Genomic DNA, 27543 nt, shown 5'->3' on the forward strand with positions numbered 1-27543 from the left:
TGAGGATTCGTGGATGGAGACATTTGATGAAGGTGATCTCGGCTCTTTGAGGACTCGTGGATGGAGACATTTGGTGAAGGTGATCTCGGCTCTTTGAGGACTCGTGGATGAAGACATTTGGTGAAGGTGATCTCAGCTCTTTGAGGACTCGTGGATGGAGACATTTAATGAAGGTGATCTCAGCTCTTTGAGGATTTGTGGATGGAGACATTTGATGAAAGTGATTTCAGCTCTTTGAGGACTCGTGGATTTGTTACATTTGATGAAAGTGACCTCGGCTCTTTGAGGACTCGTGGATGGAGACATTTGATGAAGGTGACCTCAGCTCTTTGAGGATTCGTGGATGGAGACATTTGATGAAAGTGACCTCGGCTCTTTGAGGATTCGTGGATGGAGATATTTGATGAAGATGATCTCGGCTCTTTGAGGACTCGTGGATGGAGACATTTGGTGAAGGTGATCTCAGCTCTTTGAGGACTCGTGGATGGAGACATTTGGTGAAGGTGATCTCGGCTCTTTGAGGACTCGTGGATGGAGACATTTGGTGAAGGTGATCTCGGCTCTTTGAGGACTCGTGGATGGAGACATTTGGTGAAGGTGATCTCGGCTCTTTGAGGACTCGTGGATGGAGACATTTGGTGAAGGTGATCTCGGCTCTTTGAGGACTCGTGGATGGAGATATTTGGTGAAGGTCATCTCGGCTCTTTGAGGACTCGTGGATGGAGACATTTGGTGAAGGTGATCTCAGCTCTTTGAGGACTCGTGGATGGAGACATTTGGTGAAGGTGATCTCAGCTCTTTGAGGACTCGTGGATGGAGACATTTGGCGAAGGTGATCTCAGCTCTTTGAGGACTCGTGGATGGAGGCATTTGGTGAAGGTGATATCAGCTCTTTGAGGACTCGTGGATGGAGACATTTGGTGAAGGTGATATCAGCTCTTTGAGGACTCGTGGATGGAGGCATTTGGTGAAGGTGATCTCAGCTCTTTGAGGACTCGTGGATGGAGACATTTGGTGAAGGTGATATCAGCTCTTTGAGGACTCGTGGATGGAGGCATTTGGTGAAGGTGATATCAGCTCTTTGAGGATTCGTGGATGGAGACATTTGGTGAAGGTGATCTCAGCTCTTTGAGGACTCGTGGATGGAGGCATTTGGTGAAGGTGATATCAGCTCTTTGAGGACTCGTGGATGGAGACATTTGGCGAAGGTGATCTCAGCTCTTTGAGGACTCGTGGATGGAGACATTTGGTGAAGGTGCTTTCTCCACATGTGACTATTTGAGAACTGTTGTGATTGTGTCATTACTAATGTACGGATCTCCTCCGAGCTTCCAGTGACTTTGAAAATCTGTATTATATGATCGGTTCATATTTCATGTCCTCGATCGTTTTTCTCAGTCCAGAATGTGGCTACATTTCATCTTTGGTCAGGGTGTCGTCTTGTGAATGATGTGTGGGGGATGGGAGTGGTGACCGGAGTATTGGTGGAATCTTCTAACTGTCACCTCTTTGTCCTCACAGCCACCGCAGTTTAAGCTGGACCCTCGCCTCGCCCGTCTGCTGGGAATCCACACCCAGACACGAGCCGTCATCATCCAGGCACTATGGCAATATATCAAGACCAACAAACTCCAGGACTGTCATGACAAGGAATACATCACCGGAGACAAATACTTCCAGCAGGTGTGTGGTGTGATCGATGTGGGGGGTGTGATCGATGTGGGGGGTGTGATCGATGTGGGGGTGTGTGGTGTGATGGATGTGGGGGGTGTGATGGATGTGGGGGGTATGTGGTGTGATGGATGTGGGGGGTGTGTGGTGTGATGGATGGGGGTATGTGGTGTGATGGATGTGGGGGGTGTGTGGTGTGATGGATGTGGGGGGGGGTGTGTGATGGATGTGGGGGGGTGTGATGGATGTGGGGGGGGGGGTGTGTGATGGATGTGGGGGGGTGTGATGGATGTGGGGGGGGTGGTGTGATCAATGTGGGGGGGGTGGTGTGATCAATGTGGGGGGTCTGATCGATGTGGGGTGTATGTGGTATGATCAATGTGTGTGGGGGGGGGTGATCGATGTGGGGGATGTGCGGTGTGATCGATGTGGGGGGGGGGTGTAATCGATGTGGGGGGTGTGATCAATGTGTGGGGTGATCGATGTGGGGGGGGTGGTGTGATCGAAGTGTGGGGGGTGTGGTGTAATTGATGTGGGGGGGTGTGGTGTGATCGATGTGGGGGTTGTGTGGTGTGATCGATGTGGGGGGGCGTGGTGTGATCGATGTGGGGGGGTGTGGTGTGATCGATGTGTGGGGTGTGATCAATGTGGGGGGGGGTGTGGTGTGATGGATGTAGGGGGTGTGTGGTGTGATGGATGGGGGGGGTGTGGTGTGATGGATGGGGGGGGTGTGGTGTGATCGATGTGCAGGGGGTGTGTGGTGTGATGGATGGGGGGTGTGTGGTGTGATGGATGGGGGGGGTGTGTGGTGTGATGGATGGGGGTGTGTGGTGTGATGGATGTGGGGGGGGGTGTGTGGTGTGATGGATGTGGGGGGGGGGGGTGCGGTGTGATGGATGTGGGGGGTGTGATCGATGTGTGGGGTGTGGTGTGATGGATGTGGGAGGTGTGGTGTGATCGATGTGGGGGGTGTGGTGTGATCGATGTGGGGGGTGTGGTGTGATCGATGTGGGGGGTGTTTGGTGTGATGGATGTGGGGGGTGTGATGGATGTGGGGGTTGTTTGGTGTGATCGATGTGGGGGTGTGATTAATGGTTGTGGGGGGTGTGGTGTGATCGATGTGGGGGGGGGTGATCGATGTGGGGGACGGGGGGTGTGATCGATGTGGGGGAGTGTGGTGTGATCGATGTGGGGGGTTGTGGTGTGATCGATGTGGGGGGTGTGGTGTGATCGATGTGGGGGGTGTGATCGATGTGGGGGGTTGTGGTGTGATCGATGTGGGGGGGTGTGGTGTGATAGATGTGGGGGGGGTGTGGTGTGATCGATGTGGGGGGTTGTGGTGTGATCGATGTGGGGGGGGTGTGGTGTGATCGATGTGGGGGGGCTGTGGTGTGATAGATGTGGGGGGTGTGGTGTGATCGATGTGGGGGGTGTGGTGTGATCGATGTGGGGGGTGTGATTGATGTGAGGGAGTGTGGTGTGATCGATGTGGGGGGTTGTGGTGTGATCGATGTGGGGGGGTGTGGTGTGATCGATGTGGGGGGTGTGGTGTGATAGATGTGGGGGGGGTGTGGTGTGATCGATGTGGGGGGTTGTGGTGTGATCGATGTGGGGGGGTGTGGTGTGATCGATGTGGGGGGTGTGATAGATGTGGGGGGGGTGTGGTGTGATCGATGTGGGGGGTTGTGGTGTGATCGATGTGGGGGGGGTGTGGTGTGATCGATGTGGGGGGGCTGTGGTGTGATAGATGTGGGGGGTGTGGTGTGATCGATGTGGGGGGTGTGGTGTGATCGATGTGGGGGGTGTGATTGATGTGGGGGAGTGTGGTGTGATCGATGTGGGGGGTTGTGGTGTGATCGATGTGGGGGGGGGTGTGGTGTGATCGATCTGGGGGGTGTGGTGTGATCGATGTGGGGGGGGTGATCGAACATTTCATGGATTCCCAAAACCAGCACAACCATTGTGGGGGTGTGATTGATGTGGGGGAGTGTGGTGTGATCGATGTGGGGGGTTGTGGTGTGATCGATGTGGGGGGGGTGTGGTGTGATCGATCTGAGGGGTGTGGTGTGATCGATGTGGGGGGGGTGATTGAACATTTCATGGATTCCCGAAACCAGCACAACCATTGTGTCCCGGCACTGACCATGTATGGAAGTGTAATGGCAACCAGCAGATCGAACACCGAGGATACGCTGCGATCGTCTCCTCCCCCCCTCCCCCACATTATTCTGTTTTCTAACTTTTTTGCGTTTTTCTCTCAGATATTTGATTGTCCGCGGCTGAAGTTCTCTGAGATCCCCCAAAGACTGACCAACCTTCTCCTCCCCCCCGACCCCATCGTTATCAATCATGTCATTAGGTGAGTTTCCTCCATCTTCAGCTCCTCTCTGCAGGAGGAAACATTGGGTACATCACTGAGTGCAGGAAATGCTGGAGGAACCAAGAACCCCTCCCGGGGCCACACTGTCATATTGTCCTGTATGGTGTCGGGGGAGGAGATCTGCGGCCTGTAGACGTTGGTTGTTTTGCTGTCCATGTACCTCCTAGTCATCTCTACCTGATTGGTGGGATCTTCCTTCTGGAGGAACCAAACTCTCTGTCCCTCAGGTGCCCTCATGTGTACCCGGAACCCGACCACTCTTGGGGATCTTCCGTTATACCGCAGCTTCCCGGTCCGAACTCCACCCACGGACCACCCACTGATTATGCAGGAAATAGACAGCCCCCACCTCTTCTTAAAACAGGAAGTCAACCCCTTTATTTCTACACAAACAAGTTATATACACAGGGCGGGGCAACACAACCAGGAACAGGAAACACATCATCAGCCCGCCCCATCAGTGGGGAGGGCTACAGGAAACACATCATCAGCCCACCCCATCAGTGGGGAGGGCTACAGGAAACACATCATCAGCCCGCCCCATCCATCTAAGACACAGAACAAAGGGGCAGCACATGGCATGGGCAAAGGACAACACACCAATACACAATACTAGGACATTGACATTCACACCCTGCACCCCCTAACGGGCACAGGGTGCCTTAAACATGATGGGGAGAACATGAGCTGACACAGAGGTCCCCCCATCCCCAAAAGTCACTTCTGCCACAATGTGTCCCTCAGGTGTCCCCAGGTGTCTTTATGTGTCCCTCAGGTGTCCTTATGTGTCCCTCAGGTGTCCCCAGGTGTCTTTATGTGTCCCTCAGGTGTCCCCAGGTGTCCTTATGTGTCCCTCAGGTGTCCTTATGTGTCCCCTCAGGTGTCCTTATGTGTCCCCAGGTGTCCTTATGTGTCCCTCAGGTGTCCTTATGTGTCCCTCAGGTGTCCTTATGTGTCCCTCAGGTGTCCCCAGGTGTCCTTATTTGTCCCTCAGGTGTCCCCAGGTGTCCTTATGTGTCCCTCAGGTGTCCCCAGGTGTCCTTATGTGTCCCTCAGGTGTCCTTATGTGTCCCTCAGGTGTCCTTATGTGTCCCTCAGGTGTCCCCAGGTGTCCTTATTTGTCCCTCAGGTGTCCCTCAGGTGTCCTTATGTGTCCCTCAGGTGTCCTTATGTGTCCCTCAGGTGTTCTTCAGGTGTCCCCAGGTGTCCTTATGTGTCCCTCAGGTGTCCCCAGGTGTCTTTGTGTCCCTCAGGTGTCCCAGGTGTCCTTATTTGTCCCTCAGGTGTCCCCAGGTGTCCTTATGTGTCCCTCAGGTGTCCCCAGGTGTCTTTATGTGTCCCTCAGGTGTCCCCAGGTGTCTTTATGTGTCCCTCAGGTGTCCTTATGTGTCCCCAGGTGTCTTTATGTGTCCCTCAGGTGTCCCCAGGTGTCCTTATGTGTCCCTCAGGTGTCCTTATGTGTCCCTCAGGTGTCCTTATGTGTCCTTCAGGTGTCCCCAGGTGTCCTTATGTGTCCCTCAGGTGTCCTTATGTGTCCCTCAGGTGTCCTTATGTGTCCCTCAGGTGTCCCCAGGTGTCTTTATGTGTCCCTCAGGTGTCCCCAGATGTCCTTATTTGTCCCTCAGGTGTCCCCAGGTGTCCTTATGTGTCCCTCAGGTGTCCCCAGGTGTCTTTATGTGTCCCTCAGGTGTCTTTATGTGTCCCAGGTGTCCTTATGTGTCCCCAGGTGTCCTTATGTGTCCCTCAGGTGTCCTCAGGTGTCTTTATGTGTCCCTCAGGTGTCCTTATGTGTCCCTCAGGTGTCCTTATGTGTCCCTCAGCTGTCCTTATTTGTCCCTCAGGTGTCCCCAGGTGTCCTTATGTGTCCCTCAGGTGTCCCCAGGTGTCCTCATGTGTCCCTCAGGTGTCCCCAGGTGTCCTTATGTGTCCCTCAGGTGTCCCTAAGATGTGTAGAACTCTAATAAATGTATTAACTACCAGAAATGTTCACTAAACTTTTCATCGAACCTCCATCTTTGTACATCGATTGTTTGGTATGAAGGAGGAGCCAAGATGTGTTTTCCTGCTGAGTTCATCCAGTCACGTGTGGTCATTCTTCATGGTTGGGGTCTCTGGGGGCCATGGCAGGAGAAGGTCCAGGAGTTGGGAGGTCGTTCTATAGATCTCAGGACACTTCCCCACATACGTGTCTTACATGATTGATGATGTCTCCACAGTGTGGATCCCACCGACCAGAAGAAGACCGCATGCTATGACATCGATGTGGAGGTCGAAGATCCTCTGAAGAGCCAGATGAGCAGTTTTCTGCTGTCCACAGCAAACCAACAGGAGATCTCTGCACTGGACAACAAGGTACTACTAGAGGGCCCCTGGGGGGAGGGACCCCGCACAGCTGCAGACCCTGCCATAGAGAACTGGACGACCCCACACAGCTGTAGACCCTACCATAGAGAACTGTATGACCCCACACAGCTGTAGACCCTACCACAGAGAACTGGATGACCCCACACAGCTGTAGATCCTACCATAGGGAACTGGATGACCCCGCACAGCTGTAGATCCTAGTATAGATAACTGGATGACCCGCACAGCTGTAGACCCTACCATAGAGAACTGGTTGACCCCACACAGCTGTAGACCCTACCATAGAGAACTGGATGACCCCGCACAGCTGTAGACCCTACCATAGAGAATTGAACGACCCCGCACAGCTGTAGACCCTACCATAGAGAACTGGATGACCCCCACACAGCTGTAGACCCTACCTACCATAGAGAACTGGATGACCCTGCACAGCTGTAGACCCTACCATAGAGAACTGTATGACCCCGCACAGCTGTAGACCCTACCATAGAGAACTGGATGACCCCACACAGCTGTAGACCCTAACATAGAGAATTGAACGACCCCGCACAGCTGTAGACCCTACCATAGAGAACTGGATGACCCCGCACAGCTGTAGACCCTACCATAGAGAACTGGATGACCCCGCACAGCTGTAGACCCTACCATAGAGACTGTATGACCCCGCACAGCTGTAGACCCTACCATAGAGAACTGTATGACCCCGCACAGCTGTAGACCCTACCATAGAGAACTGTATGACCCCGCACAGCTGTAGACCCTACCATAGAGAACTGGATGACCCCGCACTGCTGTAGATCCTAGTAGTGAGAACTGGGTGACCCCGCACAGCTGTAGATCCTAGTATAGAGAACTGGATGACCCCGCACAGCTGTAGATCCTAGTATAGAGAACTGGATGTCCCCGCACAGCTGTGACCCTACCATAGAGAACTGGTCGACCCCGCACAGCCATACATATACTGCATAACAATTTCCAACCCCAACAATTCCCAACCCTACATCCTCCAAACTGCAATACTTCCCTATCCCAGCACCTCGCAACGCCCCAACCCCAACACTTTCCAATACTTCCGAACTCCAACACCTCCTTACCCCTCCCAACTCCAACACCTCTCAACCCCTCCAACTCCAACACCTCTTTAACCCCTCCAACTCCAACACTTCCTTACCCTCCCAACTCCAAACACTTCCTTACCCCTCCCATCTCCAACACTTCCTTACCCCCTCCCAACTCCAACACCTCTCAACCCCTCCCAAACTCCAACACCTCTTTACCCCTCCCAACTCCAACACCTCTTTACCCCTCCCAACTCCCAACACTCTTACCCCTCCCAACACTCCAACACTTCCTTACCCCTCCCAACTCCAACCATTCCTTACCCCTCCCAACTCCAACACTTTCCTTACCTCCCAACTCCACACTCCTACCCCTCCCAACTCCACACCTCTCACCCCTCCCAACTCAACACCTCATTACCCCTCCAACTCCAACACCTCTTTACCCCTCCCAACTCACACTTCCTTACCCCTCCCAACTCCACCACTTCCTTACCCCTCCCAACTCCAACACTTCCTTACCCCTCCCAACTCCAACACCTCCTTACCCTCCCAACTCCAACTCTCCTTACCCCTCCCAACTCCAACACCTCCTTACCCCTCCCAACTCCAACATCTCCTTACCCCTCCCAACTCCAACATCTCCTTACCCCTCCCAACTCCAACATCTCCTTACCCCTCCCAACTCCGACACCTCCTTACCCCTCCCAACTCCAACACCTCTCAGCCCCTCCCAACTCCAACACCTCCTTACCCCTCCCAACTCCAACACCTCCTTACCCCTCCCAACTCCAACACCTTTCAACTCCTCCCAACTCCAACACCTCTCACACCTTACCCCTCCCAACACCTCCTTACCCCTCCCAACACCTCCTTACCCCTCCCAACTCCAACACCTCCTTACCCCTCCCAACTCCAACACCTCCTTACCCCTCCCAACTCTACCTCCTCCTTACCCCTCCCAACTCCAACACCTCCTTACCCCTCCCAACTCCAACACCTCTCAACCCCTCCCAACTCCAACACCTCTTTACCCCTCCCAACTCCAACACCTCTCAACCCCTCCCAACTCCAACACCTCTTTACCCCTCCCAACTCCAACACTTCCTTACCCCTCCCAACTCCAACACTTCCTTACCCCTCCCAACTCCAACACCTCCTTACCCCTCCCAACTCCAACATCTCCTTACCCCTCCCAACTCCAACACCTCCTTACCCCTCCCAACTCCAACATCTCCTTACCCCTCCCAACTCCAACATCTCCTTACCCCTCCCAACTCCAACACCTCCTTACCCCTCCCAACTCCAACACCTCTCAGCCCCTCCCAACTCCAACACCTCTCAACACCTCCTTACCCCTCCCAACACCTCCTTACCCCTCCCAACACCTCCTTACCCCTCCCAACTCCAACACCTCCTTACCCCTCCCAACTCCAACACCTCTCAACCCCTGCCGACTCCAACACCTCCTTACCCCTTCCGACTCCAACACCTCCTTACCCCTCCCAACTGCAACACCTCCTTACCCCTCCCAGCTCCAACACCTCCTTACCCCTCCCAGCTCCAACACCTCCTTACCCCTCCCAACTCCAACACCTCCTTACCCCTCCCAACTCCAACTCCTCCTTACCCCTCCCAACTCCCAACATCTCCTTACCCCTCCCAACTCCTCCTTACCCCTCCCAACTCCTCCTTACCCCTCCCAACTCCAACTCCTCCCAACTCCAACACCTTCTTACACCTCCCAACTCCAACATTTTCTTACCCCTCCCAACTCCTCTCAACTCCTCCCAACTCCAACACCTCCCAAGCCCTCCCAACTCCAACACCTCCCAACTCCAACACCTCCTTACGCCTCACATCTCCAATCCCTCCCAACTCCAACACCTCCTTACGCCTCCCAACTCCATCACCTCCCAACTCCAACACCTTCTTACTCCTCCCAACTCCAACACCTTCTTACCCCTCTCAACTCCCAAAACCTCTCAACTCCTCCCAACTCCAACACCTCCCAAGCCCTCCCAACTCCAACACCTCCCAAGCCCTCCCAACTCCAACACCTCCTTTCCCCTCCCAACTCCAACACCTCCTTTCCCCTCCCAACTCCAGCACCTCCTTAAGCCTCCCATCTCCAACCCCTCCCAACTCCAACACCTTCTTACCCCTCTCAACTCCCAAAACCTCTCAACTCCTCCCAACTCCAACACCTCCCAACCACTCCCATCTCCAACACCTCCCAACTCCAACTCCTCCTTACCCCTCCCATCTCCAACACCTCCCAACCCTTCGTTATTATGAATAGTACTTCTTCTGTTTTATGCCCCTCAAATAAACAGGAAGTGAGGAGGAGTCAGAAGTTTCCCAAATGGGGACACAGGCAGCAATAGACAGTTGGCCAAGGTTCTAACCCTCCTTCACCCTATCCAGAGTCCTCCAACGCCACTCAGAAGGTTGGGAATTATGAAGGTGGAACCCTCTCTAGACACCATCATGGTCCTGGTTTGCTGTGTCCTCAGGGATGGTGGCCGTTTCCTCTAGCTGAACTATCATTGGGTCTGTTGTGATGTTCCTAGACTGATTCCTGTCTGATCTCTTCATCTCTAGATCCACGAAACGATTGAATCCATCAATCAGCTGAAAATTCAGAGAGATTTCATGTTAAGCTTTTCAAGGGATCCAAAAGGATATATCCAAGACTGGCTTCTGTCCCAGAGCCGGGACCTGAAAGTAAGAGGACAAAGTACTGTCCACCTGAGCTGGCCTCCATGACACCTATCACGACGAGGGACCCCTGCTTATCATGACGAGTGACCCCCGCTTATCACGAGTGACCCCGCTTATCACAACGAGTGACCCCCGCTTATCACGACGAGTGACTCCACTTATCACGACGAGTGACCCCGCTTATCAAGATGAGTGACCCCCGCTTATCACGACGAGTGACCCCCGCTTATCAAGATGAGTGACCCCCGCTTATCACGACGAGTGACTCCGCTTATCACGACGAGTGACCCCGCTTATCAAGATGAGTGACCCCCGCTTATCAAGATGAGTGACCCCCGCTTATCACGACGAGTGACTCCCGCTTATCACGACGAGTGACTCCGCTTATCACAATGAGTGACCCCGCTTATCAAGATGAGTGACCCCGCTTATCACGACGAGTGACCCCCGCTTATCACAAGTGACCCCGCTTATCATGAGTGACCCCTGTTATCACAACGAGTGACCCCTCTTATCACGACGAGTAACTCCGCTTATCACGACGAGTGACCCCGCTTATCAAGATGAGTGACCCCCGCTTATCACGACGAGTGACCCTGCTTATCACGACGAGTGACCCCGCTTATCAAGATGAGTGACCCCCGCTTATCACGACGAGTGACCCCGCTTATCACGACGAGTGACTCCCGCTTATCAAGACGAGTGACTCCCGCTTATCAAGATGAGTGACCCCCGCTTATCACGACGAGTGACCCCGCTTATCACGACGAGTGACTCCCGCTTATCAAGACGAGTGACTCCCGCTTATCAAGGCGAGTGACCCCGCTTATCAAGATGAGTGACCCCGCTTATCACGACGAGTGACCCCCGCTTATCACAAGTGACCCCGCTTATCATGAGTGACCCCTGTTTTCACAACGAGTGACCCCTCTTATCACGACGAGTGACCCTGCTTATCACGACGAGTGACCCCTGCTTATCACGACGAGTGACCCCGCTTATCACGACGAGTGACCCCGCTTATCATGAGTAACCCCTTTTATCACAACGAGTGACTCCGCTTATCACGACGAGTGACCCCGCTTATCACGACGAGTTAAAAGGCTTATCACAACCAGTGACCCCGCTTATCACGACCAGTGACCCCCGCTTATCACGACGAGTGACGCCGCTTATCATGACCAGTGACCCCGCTTATCATGATGAGTGACCCCGCTTATCACGACCAGTGACCCCCTCTTCCTCTGTTCTCTTTTTAGATCATGACTGATGTCGTGGGGAACCCGGAACAGGAACGGAGAGCCGACTTCTACCAAGAACCCTGGTCACAGGAGGCGGTCAGCCGCTACTTTTACTGTAAGGTGAGATATCCCCCCATGTGCAGCACAAGCAACATCTCTCTGTGAGACAATCATCCTAAGACACAAGCCACTGAGAATGGAAATCAGCATGGTCTCCTCCATACACCGTGTGTACCTATAGAGGGGGTTCGGCGTGGCCGCCTCCGTACGCCGTGTGTACCTATAGAGGGGGTTCGGCATGGTCTCCTCCGTACACCGTGTGTACCTATAGAGGGGGTTCGGCGTGGTCTCCCCCGTACACCGTGTGTACCTATAGAGGGGGTTCGGCATGGTCTCCTCCATACACCATGTGTACCTATAGAGGGGGTTCGGCATGGCCGCCTCCATACACCGTGTGTACCTATAGAGGGGGTTCGGCGTGGTCTCCCCCGTACGCCGTGTGTACCTATAGAGGGGGTTCGGCATGGTCTCCTCCGTACACCGTGTGTACCTATAGAGGGGGTTCGGCATGGTCTCCTCCGTACACCGTGTGTACCTATAGAGGGGGTTCGGCATGGTCTCCTCCATACACCGTGTGTACCTATAGAGGGGGTTCGGCATGGTCTCCTCCATACACCGTGTGTACCTATAGAGGGGGTTCGGCGTGGTCTCCTCCATACACCGTGTGTACCTATAGAGGGGGTTCGGCATGGTCTCCTCCATACACCGTGTGTACCTATAGAGGGGGTTCGGCGTGGTCTCCTCCGTACACCATGTGTACCTATAGAGGGGGTTCGGCGTGGTCTCCCCCGTACGCCGTGTGTACCTATAGAGGGGGTTCGGCGTGGCCGCCTCCGTACGCCGTGTGTACCTATAGAGGGGGTTCGGCGTGGCCGCCTCCGTACGCCGTGTTTACCTATAGAGGGGGTTCGGCGTGGTCGCCTCCGTACGCCGTGTGTACCTATAGAGGGGGTTCGGCGTGGTCGCCTCCGTACGCCGTGTGTACCTATAGAGGGGGTTCGGCGTGGTCTCCTCCGTACACCATGTGTACCTATAGAGGGGGTTCGGCGTGGTCTCCCCCGTACGCCGTGTGTACCTATAGAGGGGGTTCGGCGTGGCCGCCTCCGTACGCCGTGTGTACCTATAGAGGGGGTTCGGCGTGGCCGCCTCCGTACGCCGTGTGTACCTATAGAGGGGGTTCGGCGTGGCCGCCTCCGTACGCCGTGTGTACCTATAGAGGGGGTTCGGCGTGGCCGCCTCCGTACGCCGTGTGTACCTATAGAGGGGGTTCGGCGTGGCCGCCTCCGTACGCCGTGTGTACCTATAGAGGGGGTTTGGCGTGGCCGCCTCCGTACGCCGTGTGTACCTATAGAGGGGGTTCGGCGTCGCCGCCTCCGTACGCCGTGTGTACCTATAGAGGGGGTTCGGCGTGGCCGCCTCCGTACGCCGTGTGTACCTATAGAGGGGGTTCGGCGTGGCCGCCTCCGTACGCCGTGTGTACCTATAGAGGGGGTTCGGCGTGGCCGCCTCCGTACGCCGTGTTTACCTATAGAGGGGGTTCGGCGTGGTCTCCCCCGTACGCCGTGTGTACCTATAGAGGGGGTTCGGCGTGGCCTCCCCCATACGCCGTGTTTACCTATAGAGGGGGTTCGGCATGGCCTCCTCCGTACACCGTGTGTACCTATAGAGGGGGTTCGGCATGGCCTCCTCCGTACGCCGTGTTTACCTATAGAGGGGGTTCGGCGTGGTCGCCTCCGTACGCCGTGTGTACCTATAGAGGGGGTTCGGCGTGGCCTCCTCCGTACGCCGTGTTTACCTATAGAGGGGGTTCGGCGTGGCCGCCTCCGTACGCCGTGTGTACCTATAGAGGGGGTTCGGCATGGCCTCCTCCGTACGCCGTGTTTACCTATAGAGGGGGTTCGGCGTGGTCGCCTCCGTACGCCGTGTGTACCTATAGAGGGGGTTCGGCATGGCCTCCTCCGTACGCCGTGTTTACCTATAGAGGGGGTTCGGCGTGGTCGCCTCCGTACGCCGTGTGTACCTATAGAGGGGGTTCGGCGTGGCCTCCCCCATACGCCGTGTTTACCTATAGAGGGGGTTCGGCATGGCCTCCTCCGTACACCGTGTGTACCTATAGAGGGGGGTAAAGGCTTCTTTCTGGCAACTCCACCATGCAGCTCATTTTTGTTCGTTGTATTGTGGCTCCAATCTCTCTTGGTCTACCTGACCTTGGCTCGGTATCAAGAGATCCCCAAAGTTCCCACTTCCTAATCCGTGATTGGACAGGACTGACCAGCATATTCATGGCTTTGGATATCTCTTTATATACTTTTCCATCTTTATAAAGTTCCGGGACCTTGTTACGCAGGACTTTTGACGGTTCTTTTCTGCTCCCCATGGCTCAGTATCTGGCCTGCTCAGTGCCTCCATGTGACAGCGAACAAACTCACCGACTATTTATACACAGAGACTGATAGTAATGTAAGAAGCCACAGATGTGGGAAATTTCCCTTTAATTGCCATGGTAACCTGTGTGTGTCCCCTTGTGTGTCTGTACCAAGGCGGGACATTCTGAGGGGGAGGAGACTTCTGATCCGAGGGTGGAGACTTCTGATCCATGGGAGGAGATTTCTGATCCGGGGAGGAGACTTCTGATCCATGGCAGGAGACTTCTGATCCGGGGGAGGAGACTTCTGATTCTGGGGAGGAAACTTCAGATCTGGGGGGTGGAGACTTCTGGTCTGGGGGAGGAGACTTCTGATCCAGGGAAGGAGACTTCTGATCCAGGAGAGGAGACTTCTGATTTGGGGGAGGAGACTTCTGATCCTGGGGAGGAAACTTCTGATCTGGGGAGCGGAGACCTCTGGTCTGGGGAAGGAGACTTCTGATCTGGGGGAGGAGACTTCTGTTATGGGGAGGAGACTTCTGATCCAGGGGAGGAGACTTCTGATCCAGGAGAGGAGACTTCTGATCCGGGGGAGTAGACTTCTGATCCGGGGGCGGAGACTTCTGATCCGGGGGCGGAGACTTCTGATCCGGGGGCGGAGACTTCTGATCCGGGGGCGGAGACTTCTGATCCGGGGGGCGGAGACTTCTGGTCCGGGGGAGGAGACTTCTGCTCCGTGGGAGGAGAGTTCTGATCCGAGGGAGGAGACTTCTGATCCGAGGGAGGAGACTTCTGATCCGAGGGAGGAGACTTCTGATCGGGGGGAGGAGACTTCTGATCCGAGGGAGGAGACTTCTGATCCGAGGGAGGAGACTTCTGATCCGAGGGAGGAGACTTCTGATCGGGGGGAGGAGACTTCTGATCCAGGGGAGGAGACTTCTGATCCAGGAGAGGAGACTTCTGATCCAGGAGAGGAGACTTCTGATCCGGGGGAGTAGACTTCTGATCCGGGGGAGGAGACTTCTGATCCAGGAGAGGAGACTTCTGATCCGGGGGAGTAGACTTCTGATCCGGGGGAGGAGACTTCTGATCCAGGAGAGGAGACTTCTGATCCGGGGGAGTAGACTTCTGATCCGGGGGCGGAGACTTCTGATCCGGGGGCGGAGACTTCTGATCCGGGGGCGGAGACTTCTGATCCGGGGGGCGGAGACTTCTGGTCCGGGGGAGGAGACTTCTGCTCCGTGGGAGGAGAGTTCTGATCCGAGGGAGGAGACTTCTGATCCGAGGGAGGAGACTTCTGATCCGGGGGAGGAGACTTCTGATCGGGGGGAGGAGACTTCTGATCGGGGGGAGGAGACTTCTGATCGGGGGCGGATACTTCTGGTCCGGGGGTGGAGACTTCAGATCCGGGGGGACGGAGACTTCTGATCCGGGGGGACGGAGACTTCTGATCCGGGGGGACGGAGACTTCAGATCCGGGGGGACGGAGACTTCAGATCCGGGGGGACGGAGACTTCAGATCCGGGGGGACGGAGACTTCTGATCCGGGGGGACGGAGACTTCAGATCCGGGGGGACGGAGACTTCTGATCCAGGAGAGGAGACTTCTGATCTGGAGGGCGGAGACTTCTGCTCTGGAGGGCGGAGACTTCTGCTCTGGAGGGCGGAGACTTCTGATCTGGAGGGCGGAGACTTCTGCTCTGGGGGAGGAGACTTCTGCTCTGGGGGAGGAGACTTCTGCTCTGGGGGAGGAGACTTCAGTATCGGGGGGGGTGGAGACTTCAGATCCAAGGGGACGGAGACTTCTGATCCGGGCCATTTGAGGGGTTTAGGAATTACATGTCGTCCTATCATCACCTTCCTTCAGTAAAAGACACGATCGGTCAGATTTTCATCATCAATAATGAAATGTCACCATTCCCGCGAGAGGAGGGAGACTTTTCATGACAACCGTACTTATAGAAAGTTGTGAATGTCCGCCTCCTCATCCTCCGAATGTTTGGTGAGCCGAGGGATCTCCGCCTCCCCGGGACAGGGGCCGTGGGATCTCCTCCTCCCCGGGACAGGGGCCGTGGGATCTCCTCCTCCCCGGGACAGGGGCCGTGGGATCTCCTCCTCCCCTGGACAGGGGCCGTGGGACCTCCTCCTCCCCTGGACAGGGGCCGTGGGACCTCCTCCTCCCCGGGACAGGGGCCGTGGGATCTCCTCCTCCCCTGGACAGGGGCCGTGGGACCTCCTCCTCCCCGGGACAGGGGCCGTGGGACCTCCTCCTCCCCGGGACAGGGGCCGTGGGATCTCCTCCTCCCCGGGACAGGGGCCGTGGGATCTCCTCCCCTGGACAGGGGCCGTGGGACCTCCTCCTCCCCGGGACAGGGGCCGTGGGATCTCCTCCTCCCCTGGACAGGGGCCGTGGGACCTCCTCCTCCCCTGGACAGGAGCCGTGGGATCTCCTCCTCCCCGGGACAGGAGCCGTGGGATCTCCTCCTCCCCGGGACAGGAGCCGTGGGATCTCCTCCTCCCCGGGACAGGAGCCGTGGGATCTCCTCCTCCCCGGGACAGGAGCCGTGGGATCTCCTCCTCCCCGGGACAGGAGCCGTGGGATCTCCTCCTCCCCTGGACAGGAGCCGTGGGACCTCCTCCTCCCCGGGACAGGAGCCGTGGGACCTCCTCCTCCCCGGGACAGGAGCCGTGGGACCTCCTCCTCCCCGGGACAGGAGCCGTGGGATCTCCTCCTCCCCTGGACAGGAGCCGTGGGACCTCCTCCTCCCCGGGACAGGAGCCGTGGGACCTCCTCCTCCCCGGGACAGGAGCCGTGGGACCTCCTCCTCCCCTGGACAGGAGCCGTGGGACCTCCTCCTCCCCGGGACAGGGGCCGTGGGCTTTCCTCCTCCCTGGGACAGGGGCCGTGGGATCGTCTCCTCCCAGGGGCAGGAGCCGTGGGATCTCCTCCTCCCCGGAACAGGAGCCGTGGGATCTCCTCCTCCCTGGAACAGGAGCCGTGGGATCTCCTCCTCCCCGGAACAGGAGCCGTGGGATCTCCTCCTCCCCTGGACAGGAGCCGTGGGATCTCCTCCTCCCCTGGACAGGAGCCGTGGGATCTCCTACCCCAGGACAGGAACTTCCCATCGTGGACTCTAATGTCCGTCTGGTAGGTTCTCCTGGAAGGACTCACCCTACTCTCATCTCTTTCAGATCCAGCAGAGAAGACAAGAATTGGAACAATCTCTGGGGGTCCGAAACACATAATTCCAGAACCGCTCGTCCCAGCATCCGAGTCCTTTGTGGCCTTCACTCCTGACTGACCCACAAAGGACAAGTTCTACCAACGTCCCGGTGCTGCCTCGTCCTGGGCTCTGCATGCCTCTGTCCCATCTCGTTCCACCACGTTCCTCCCAGGAGACATCCTTACCCGTACAATGCCGGAGCCGACCGAGACGTGCCGATACATGTTCCAGACGTGCCGATACATGTTCCAGACGTGCCGATACATGTTCCAGACGTGCCGATACATGTTCTAGACGTCCGATTCATGTTCCAGACGTGCCGATACATGTTCCAGACGTGCCGATACATGTTCCAGACGTCCGATACATGTTCCAGACGTGCCGATACATGTTCTAGACGTCCGATTCATGTTCCAGACGTGCCGATACATGTTCCAGATGTGCCGATACATGTTCCAGACGTGCCGATACATGTTCCAGACGTCCGATTCATGTTCCAGACGTCCGATTCATGTTCCAGACGTCCGATTCATGTTCCAGACGTCCGATTCATGTTCCAGACGTCCGATTCATGTTTCAGACGTCCGATTCATGTTCCAGACGTGCCGATACATGTTCCAGACGTCCGATTCATGTTCCAGACGTGCCGATACATGTTCCAGACGTCCGATTCATGTTCCAGACATGTTATTGACCATTGTGTGAAGGGTCTGGACTCTCGGCACCGAGCCCACGCTGCATCTGGACTGAACCAAAGTGGGAGCCGCGAGGGAGGGACGTTTCTGGTCAGGATCCTCCAGGCAGGTTACCCCTCTAGGCAGGTTTCCCCCTCCGGGCAGGATACCCCTCCTGGAAGGTTACCCCCCCCTGGCAGGTTTCCCCCTCTGGGCAGGTTACCCCTCTAGGCAGGTTTCCCCCTCCCGGCAGGCTACCCCCTCCTGGAAGGTTACCCCCCCCTGGCAGATTACCCCTCCAGGCAGGTTTCCCCATCCGGGCAGGATACCCCCTCCTGCCAGGATACCCCCTCCCGCCAGGATACCCCCTCCCGCCAGGATACCCCATCCTGCCAGGATACCCCCCCTGGCAGATTACCCTCTTCAGTATTATTTTTGTATACAGGGACAGCAGTTTGATGTCTCCCCCACAGAGCTGACAGATGAGGGTCTCCATCATGGGGGGCGTCACGTCTTCTGCATCACAAAACATTTCATTCACTTTTTACTTTTGTATTAAAAAAAATACAATTTCCCAAATAAACCCCGCCCACCGATAACCGGGGGAAGATTTCCCAAATAAACCCCGCCCACCGATAACCGGGGGAAGATTTCCTGAATACACCCCGCCCACCGATAACCGGGGGAAGATTTCCCGAATACACCCCGCCCACCGATAACCGGGGGAAGATTTCCCAAATAAACCCCGCCCACCGATAACCGGGGGAAGATTTCCTGAATACACCCCGCCCACCGATAACCGGGGGAAGATTTCCCGAATACACCCCGCCCACCGATAACCGGGGGAAGATTTCCCAAATAAACCCCGCCCACCGATAACCGGGGGAAGATTTCCCAAATAAACCCCGCCCACCGATAACCGGGGGAAGATTTCCCGAATACACCCCGCCCACAGATAACCGGGGGAAGATTTCCCAAATAAACCCCGCCCACCGATAACCGGGGGAAGATTTCCCGAATACACCCCGCCCACAGATAACCGGGGGGAAGATTTCCCAAATAAACCCCGCCCACCGATAACCGGGGGAAGATTTCCCGAATACACCCCGCCCACAGATAACCGGGGGAAGATTTCCCAAATAAACCCCGCCCACCGATAACCGGGGGAAGATTTCCCGAATACACCCCGCCCACAGATAACCGGGGGGAAGATTTCCCAAATAAACCCCGCCCACCGATAACCGGGGGAAGATTTCCCGAATACACCCCGCCCACCGATAACCGGGGGGAAGATTTCCTGAATACACCCCGCCCACCGATAACCGGGGGAAGATTTCCCGAATACACCCCGCCCACCGATAACCGGGGGAAGATTTCCCAAATAAACCCCGCCTACCGATAACCGGGGGAAGATTTCCCGAATACACCCCGCCCACCGATAACCGGGGGAAGATTTCCCAAATAAACCCCGCCCACCGATAACCGGGGGAAGATTTCCCAAATAAACCCCGCCCACCGATAACCGGGGGAAGATTTCCCAAATACACCCCGCCCACCGATAACCGGGGGAAGATTTCCTAAATAAACCCCGCCCACCGATAACTGAGGGAAGATTTGCCGAATAAACCCCACCCACCGATAACCGGGGGAAGATTTCTTGAATAGTACCCGCCCACCGATAACCGGGGGAATATTTTCCAAATACACCCCGCCCACCGATAACCGGGGGAAGAGTTCCCAAATAAACCCCGCCCACCGATAACCGGGGGAAGAGTTCCCAAATAAACCCCGCCCACCGATAACCGGGGGAAGAGTTCCCAAATAAACCCCGCCCACCGATAACCGGGGGAAGATTTCCCGAATACACCCCGCCCACCGATAACCGGGGGAAGATTTCCCAAATAAACCCCGCCCACCGATAACCGGGGGAAGATTTCCCAAATAAACCCCGCCCACCGATAACCGGGGGAAGATTTCCCGAATACACCCCGCCCACCGATAACCGGGGGAAGATTTCCCGAATACACCCCGCCCACCGATAACCGGGGGGAAGATTTCCCGAATACACCCCGCCCACCGATAACCGGGGGAAGATTTCCCGAATACACCCCGCCCACAGATAACCGGGGGAAGATTTCCCGAATACACCCCGCCCACCGATAACCCGGGGGAAGATTTCCCAAATAAACCCCGCCCACCGATAACCGGGGGAAGATTTCCCGAATACACCCCGCCCACCGATAACCGGGGGAAGATTTCCCAAATAAACCCCGCCCACCGATAACCGGGGGAAGATTTCCCAAATACACCCCGCCCACCGATAACCGGGGGAAGATTTCCTAAATAAACCCCGCCCACCGATAACTGAGGGAAGATTTGCCGAATAAACCCCACCCACCGATAACCGGGGGAAGATTTCTTGAATAGTACCCGCCCACCGATAACCGGGGGAATATTTTCCAAATACACCCCGCCCACCGATAACCGGGGGAAGAGTTCCCAAATAAACCCCGCCCACCGATAACCGGGGGAAGAGTTCCCAAATAAACCCCGCCCACTGATAACCGGGGGAAGAGTTCCCAAATAAACCCCGCCCACCGATAACCGGGGGAAGAGTTCCCAAATAAACCCCGCCCACCGATAACCGGGGGAAGAGTTCCCAAATACACCCCGCCCACCGATAACCGGGGGAAGAGTTTCCAAATAAACCCCGCCCCCCGATAACCGGGGTGGGATCCTGATAGAGAAGACCTGTCTGCCGTGTCACCGGATGTCATATGTTAGAGGATCCCGTGTCACCGGATGTCATATGTTAGAGGATCCCGTGTCACCGGATGTCATATGTTAGAGGATCCCGTGTCACCGGATGTCATATGTTAGAGGATCCCGTGTCACCGGATGTCATATGTTAGAGGATCCCGTGTCACCGGATGTCATATGTTAGAGGATCCCGTGTCACCGGATGTCATGTTAGAGGATCCCGTGTCACCGGATGTCATATGTTAGAGGATCCCGTGTCACCGGATGTCATATGTTAGAGGATCCCGTGTCACCGGATGTCATGTTAGAGGATCCCGTGTCACCGGATGTCATATGTTAGAGGATCCCGTGTCACCGGATGTCATATGTTAGAGGATCCCGTGTCACCGGATGTCATATGTTAGAGGATCCCGTGTCACCGGATGTCTTATGTTCAGAATGGCCCAAAGATCTTATCCAGACCCAAAACCTTCCACCTGAGTCACCCCTCCCCCACCAGCATAGAGACCCAAATGGTGTAATCCAGACCAAAAAGCTCCTTCATAGTCACCCCCCCTTCTGCTCCAGCCCCCATCACCCCCTTCTGTTCCAGCCCCCATCACCCCCTTCTGTTCCAGCCCCCTTCTGCCACTGCCCCCATCACCCTCTTGTGCCCCAGCCCCATCTGCCCCCTTCTGTTCCAGCCCCCTTCTGTTCCAGCCCCCATCACCCTCTTCCGCCCCAACCCCCATCACCCTCTTCTGCCCCAGCCCCCATCACCCCCTCTTCTGCCCCAGCCCCCATCACCCCCCCTTCTGCCCCAGCCCCCATCACCCCCCCCTTCTGCCCCAGCCCCCATCACCCCCCCCCTCTTCTCCAGCCCCCTTCTGTTCCAGCCCCCATCACCCTCTTCTGCCCAGCCCCCATCACCCTCTTCTGCCCCAGCCCCCATCACCCTCTTCTGCCCCAGCCCCCATCACCCTCTTCTGCCCCAGCCCCCATCACCCCCTTCTGTTCCAGCCCTCTTCTGCCCCAGCCCCCATCATCCTCTTCTGCCCCAGCCCCCATCACCCCCTTCTGTTCCTGCCCCCATCACCCCCTTCTGTTCCAGCCCCCTTTTGCCCCAGCCCCCATCACCCTCTTCTGCCCCCTTCTGTTCCAGCCCCCATCTGCCCCCTTCTGTTCCAGCCCCCATCACCCCCTTTTGCCCCAGCCCCCATCACCCTCTTCTGCCCCAGCCCCCATCACCCTCTTCTGCCCCAGCCCCCATCACCCTCTTCTGCTCCAGCCCCCATTACCCCTTCTGCCCCAGCCCCCATCACCTCCTTCTGTTCCAGCCCCCATCACCCCCTCCTGCCCCAGCCCCCATCACCCTCTTCTGCTCCAGCCCCCATCACCCCTTCTGCCCCAGCCCCCATCACCCTCTTCTGCTTCAGCCCCCATCACCCCCCCCCTTCTTTCCCATCCCCCATCACCCCCCCCTTCTGCCCTGCCCCCATCACCCTCTTCTGCTTCAGCCCCCATCACCCTCTTCTGCTTCAGCCCCCATCACCCCTTCTGCCCCAGCCCCCATCACCCCTTCTGCTCCAGCCCCCATCACCCTCTTCTGCTCCAGCCCCCATCACCCTCTTCTGCCCCAGCCCCCATCACCCCTTCTGCCCCAGCCCCCATCACCCTCTTCTGCTCCAGCCCCCATCACCCCTTCTGCCCCAGCCCCCATCACCCTCTTCTGCCCCAACCCCCATCACCCTCTTCTCTCCCAGCCCCCATCACCCTCTTCTGCCCCAGCCCCCATCACCCTCTTCTGCCCCAACCCCCATCACCCTCTTCTGCCCCAGCCCCCATCACCCTCTTCTGCCCCAACCCCCATCACCCTCTTCTGCCCCAGCCCCCATCACCCTCTTCTGCCCCAGCCCCCATCACCCCCCTGGCATACAGATCCAAACGATGTAATCCCAAGCTCAAAAGCTCTGCTTGAGCCATGAATTTACCCCCCCCCCCGCTCCTGCCCCAAAGGGCGAGCGTATTCCACGTCTTTGTCTTTTCATATTGAAAACGATTGGGTCTCCCGGCCATGTGGGCGAGTGGTCAGCACTGGGGGGTTGGTGGGGCTGTTAGTTCGTACTGTGCAGGTAGATAGAAGTGCTCATCACTGTACCGGTGTAGCTGCTCTGTGTGGTGTGTAGAGTCACCAAGTGACATGAAATAAACGCATTTCTACCAACGTGTCCGACTCGCTTGTATGAGAGGCGGGGCCCTGGGGGGCCCATACAGGCAGCGGCCTAGGGAGACACTCATCACCACGAACTGGGAAGGTCCAGCCAAGGCCCAGTCATGAGGCTTCGTCCTGTTAGTAGAGTCAGCCAATGGGGGAAGGGAGGGGCAACATGAGACACTCGGCCTGGAAGGGAGGGAATAATCCAGCCACCATGATTGGAGGAAGGGAAGGAATAATCCAGCCGCCATGATTGGAGGAAGGGAGGGAATAATCCAGCCGCCATGATTGGGGGAAGGGAGGGAATAATCCAGCCGCCATGATTGGGGGAAGGGAGGGGCAGCATGAGACACTCGGCCTGGAAGGGAGGGAATAATCCAGCCACCATGATTGGAGGAAGGGAAGGAATAATCCAGCCGCCATGATTGGAGGAAGGGAGGGAATAATCCAGCCACCAAGATTGGGGGAAAGGAAGGAATAATCCAGCCCCCATGATTGGGGGAAGGGAGGGGCAACATGAGACACTCGGCCTGGAAGCGAGGGAATAATCCAGCCGCCATGTTTGGGGGAAGGGAAGGAATAATAAATCCAGCCGTCATGATGGGGGGGAAGGGAAGGAATAATAAATCCAGCCACCGTGATTGGAGGAAGGGAAGGAATAATAAATCCAGCCACCGTGATTGGAGGAAGGGAAGGAATAATAAATCCAGCCGCCATGATTGGGGGAAGGGAAGGAATAATAAATCCAGCCACCATGATTGGGGGAAGGGAAGGAATAATAAATCCAGCCGCCATGATTGGAGGAAGGGAAGGAATAATAAATCCAGCCGCCATGATTGGAGGAAGGGAAGGAATAATAAATCCAGCCGCCATGATTGGAGGAAGGGAAGGAATAATAAATCCAGCCGCCATGATTGGAGGAAATGTCCGTCTGTAGCTGAATATCAAACCGCGAGCACGCCAGTCTGACGTAACCCTCATTCACACTAAACAGCCACCCATGGTGGAAGGAAAGAAAATCCTTGGATTCCCCCATCAACACGGTCCATGTTGATGGTGGAATCCCACCCGCTGTGCTATTGTGATCTGCTGGTGGGGAGCCTTCCCTGCCGGCAGAACCCAATGATTGCCACTAGCATCTATAGCCGCCGGTGGTAATCACGTAAAGGGTCCAGCAGGCTGATTGCACTGAAGTCGATGGATTATCTTCAGATCTTGGCCACTCCCTGCTGAACCAGCTGAGATTCGCTCCATCTATGGCCGGCTTTAGGCGCCATTGTTTTTGTTGGTGTCCTAGAAGAATCTACATCTTCCCTCCTCTGAGAGAAACCGATTTCCTACTTCAGGTACATTGAATATACCGCTGCCTTCAGGAGACTGGCGGCTAAGGAAACCATAGATGATGCAAAAGATTCTCTTGATTCCCCTCATCAACACAGTCATTGCTGATGAATCCCTCCCACAGCGCCGGAGGGGAGCCTTCCCTGCCACCAGAACACAATGATCACTGCTGATGGTTACCAGTAGCGATCACACGCAAAAAATCCATCAGGCTGGTTAATTGATGGATTGACTTCTGTACAACCAGCCTGCCCATAGATGTATTAAATCTTGGCCATTCCCTGCTGAACCACTTGAGATTCGCTCCATCCTTGGCCGGCTTTGGATGCCATCTTTTGGTGGTGTCCTAGGAGAAAGGATATCTTCAGTCTAGCCAGAGGTGCTCACTTTGCAGCTTTCTGGGTCAGCTGACCCTCGACGGTGCTGTGGGGAAGAAGTGGTAGTTAGCCGCACTGTGCCCATGTGGTGGAACCATGTCCCTGAAGACTCCTCAATGGGCATGTCCACCGAGAGGGTGAAGGCTGTTTGGATGGGACATGACCTCTGTTTATTACCTATCCACATTGCATGTTTGGTGAGGACCACAGGACATCTTTGGAGCTCTGCTGTAGTCAGGGGGTCTACGCTTTATGGGGGGAGACAGGTGTGAGCTTCTACTGTGCTCCAATCAGCCCCCTACCTCTGGCCTTGACACATTAGGGTCACCAGCCACTGACAGGAAGGGGCACTGCATCATTTTTAAAATTGTCCTATTGTCTCTGGATGGGCCTATGTTTGGGTTGTCACACCGCGCATGGATGTGCCTTTACCCAGCGTGGGGGTAGACATCTCAGCCTTCCCACCATCTCAGCCTTCCCACCATCTCAGCCTTCCCACCATCTCAGCCTTCCCACCATCTCAGCCTTCCCACCATCTCCTCAGCTGCACCACCATCACAATCTTCCCAGATGATTCCCTGAGCTCCATGCTGCCTTACAGCAACAAGCAGAGGTGTAGCTTGAAGCTGGTGGGTCCAGATGGAAAAGTTGACTTGGGGGCCCCCAACTACCACCTGCAGCTTCCACTACGAGCCAAGATACACCAAGTGGCTAAAGAGTTCATTCAGATCTTTACATAATGTGGTGGAACAGTTCTGCCTGGGCTTCCTCACGCGGAGCGATGCGGAGTAGTCTCAGCCAATGGTCCCCCTTTCCGGCAAGTCTTCTAGCGCTCTGCCAAGGCGAGTATTAGAGCTCAAAGACAATCCTTCCCGGATATCCCAAACCACGAGTTGGAACTTCATGTAGGGTGAATGAATGAATGTCCGGACTTCGTGTAGGGGGAATGAATGAACGTCCGAACTTCGTGTAGGGGGAATGAATGAACGTCCGGACTTCGTGTAGGGGGAATGAATGAACGTCCAAACTTCGTGTAGGGGGAATGAATGAACGTCCGGACTTCGTGTAGGGGGAATGAATGAACGTCCGGACTTCGTGTAGGGGGAATGAATGAACGTCCGGACTTCGTGTAGGGGGAATGAATGAACGTCCGAACTTCGTGTAGGGTGAATGAATGAACGTCCGAACTTCGTGTAGGGGGAATGAATGAACGTCCGAACTTCGTGTAGGGGGAATGAATGAACGTCCGAACTTCGTGTAGGGGGAATGAATGAACGTCCGAACTTCGTGTAGGGGGAATGAATGAACGTCCGGACTTCGTGTAGGGGGAATGAATGAACGTCCGAACTTCGTGTAGGGTGAATGAATGAACGTTCAAACTTCGTGTAGGGTGAATGAATGCTTTATTGAACACAGCTCAGTTTATACAGTACATGCTGGCAGTGATCCCCGCCCCCTCCACCCCCACCAGTCTGGCACCTCGTTCCCCACCCACACCCAAAACTCTACAACACAATACAGCAGCAATCAGCACAGTATGAAAAATAAGTGAAAGGCTACAAATCCCCATTACCTAAGCAAACTGCAGAATGTCTGTCTACATAACAGCTTTACCGAGGGGAGAACGGGAAGGCCACTTACCGAGGGGAGAACGGGAAGGCCGCTTACCGAGGGGAGAACGGGGAGACAACTTACCGAGGGGAGAACGGGAAGACCACTTACCGAGGGGAGAACGGGAAGACCACTTACCGAGGGGAGAACGGGAAGACCGCTTACCGAGGGGAGAACGGGAAAACCACTTACCGAGGGGAGAACGGGAAGGCCGCTTACCATGGGGAGAACGGGAAAACCGCTTACCGAGGGGAGAACGGGAAGGCCGCTTACCATGGGGGGGAGAGCGGGAAGACCGCTTACCGGGGGGAAAATGAGAAGGCCGCTTACCATGGGGGGGGGGGGAGAATGGGAAGACCGCTTACCGAGGGGAGAACGGGAAGGCCGCTTACCGTGGGGAGGACGGGAAGGCCGCTTACCAAGGGGAGGACGGGAAGGCCGCTTACCGAGGGGAGGACGGGGAGGCCGCTTACCGAGGGGAGGACGGGAAGGCCGCTTACCGAGGGGAGAACGGGGAGACCGCTTACCGTGGGGAGAACGGGAAGACCACTTACCATGGTGAGAACGGGAAGTCCGCTTACCGAGGGGAGAACGGGAAGGCCGCTTACCGTGGGGAGAACGGGAAGATCGCTTACCGGGGGGAGAACAGGAAGACCGCTTACCGAGGGGAGAAAGGGAAGACCGCTTACCGAGGGGAGAAAGGGAAGGCCGCTTACCGGTGGGAGAACGGGAAGGCCGCTTACCGAGAGGAGAACGGGAAGGCCGCTTACCGTGGGGAGAACGGGAAGGCCGCTTACCGAGGGGAGAACGGGAGGGCCGCTTACCGAGGGGAGAACTGGGAGACCGCTTACCGAGGGGAGAACGGGGAGACCACTTACCGAGGGGAGGACGGGAAGACCGCTTACCAAAGGGAGAACGGGGAGACCATTTACCGAGGGGAGGACGGGAAGACCGCTTACCGAGGGGAGAACGGGAAGACCGCTTACCGAGGGGAGAACGGGAAGACCGCTTACCAAGGGAATAAAACCGGAACAGAAAGGGCAAAATGTGATCACACAGGGACAGTTCGTCACAAGGCTCCCACGTTGTGTAACACCCGCCAGACCCGGCGAGATCTTCAAACGGGTCCACTTGGGGCTGGTTGGTTCAGAGGGTTACTTCTCCAACTCGGCTTACTGGGACAACCCATCCGCGTTGGCGTTTTGCTTCCCCGGTCAGTACTGGATTGTAAAGTAGGGTTGGAGGGCCAAGCTCCGCAGCAGACGACCATTGTCCCCGGAGACCCGGTTTAGCCATACCAGGGGGTTATGATCGGTGAGTACGGTGAAGGAGCGCCCGTACAGGTAGGGCTGCAATTTCTTGAGGGCCCATACCAAGGCAAGACACTCTTTCTCTACAGCAGCATAGGCCACCTCCCAGGGTAACAACTTTCTACTTAGGTAGGCCACTGGATGGTCGTTCCCGTCGTCCCCGGTTTGGCTCAGAACAGCACCCAATCCA

General features: G+C 56.2%; 1 protein-coding gene across 3 annotated transcripts in view; it reads left to right on the forward strand.

The window, feature by feature from the left end:
- The window catches only part of LOC149431298 (SWI/SNF-related matrix-associated actin-dependent regulator of chromatin subfamily D member 3), a 47762-nt gene extending 25039 nt beyond the window's left edge, over positions 1-22723 (forward strand). For all 3 annotated transcript variants that reach the window (XM_089665694.1, XM_089665696.1, XM_089665693.1), the window contains 6 exons: positions 1522-1683; positions 3933-4030; positions 6268-6403; positions 10078-10200; positions 11457-11558; positions 17055-22723. In XM_089665694.1, the coding sequence (XP_089521820.1) occupies positions 1522-1683; positions 3933-4030; positions 6268-6403; positions 10078-10200; positions 11457-11558; positions 17055-17108 (675 nt within the window). In that variant the 3' untranslated portion in view covers positions 17109-22723. The remainder of the gene's footprint in view (positions 1-1521; positions 1684-3932; positions 4031-6267; positions 6404-10077; positions 10201-11456; positions 11559-17054) is intronic.
- The last annotated feature ends 4820 nt before the right edge of the window (positions 22724-27543 follow it).

Source organism: Staurois parvus, unplaced genomic scaffold, assembly GCF_062004578.1.
Source record: "Staurois parvus isolate SC_StPar_1 unplaced genomic scaffold, SC_StPar_1.0 ptg002298l, whole genome shotgun sequence".
NCBI classification, from domain to species: Eukaryota; Metazoa; Chordata; class Amphibia; order Anura; family Ranidae; genus Staurois; species Staurois parvus.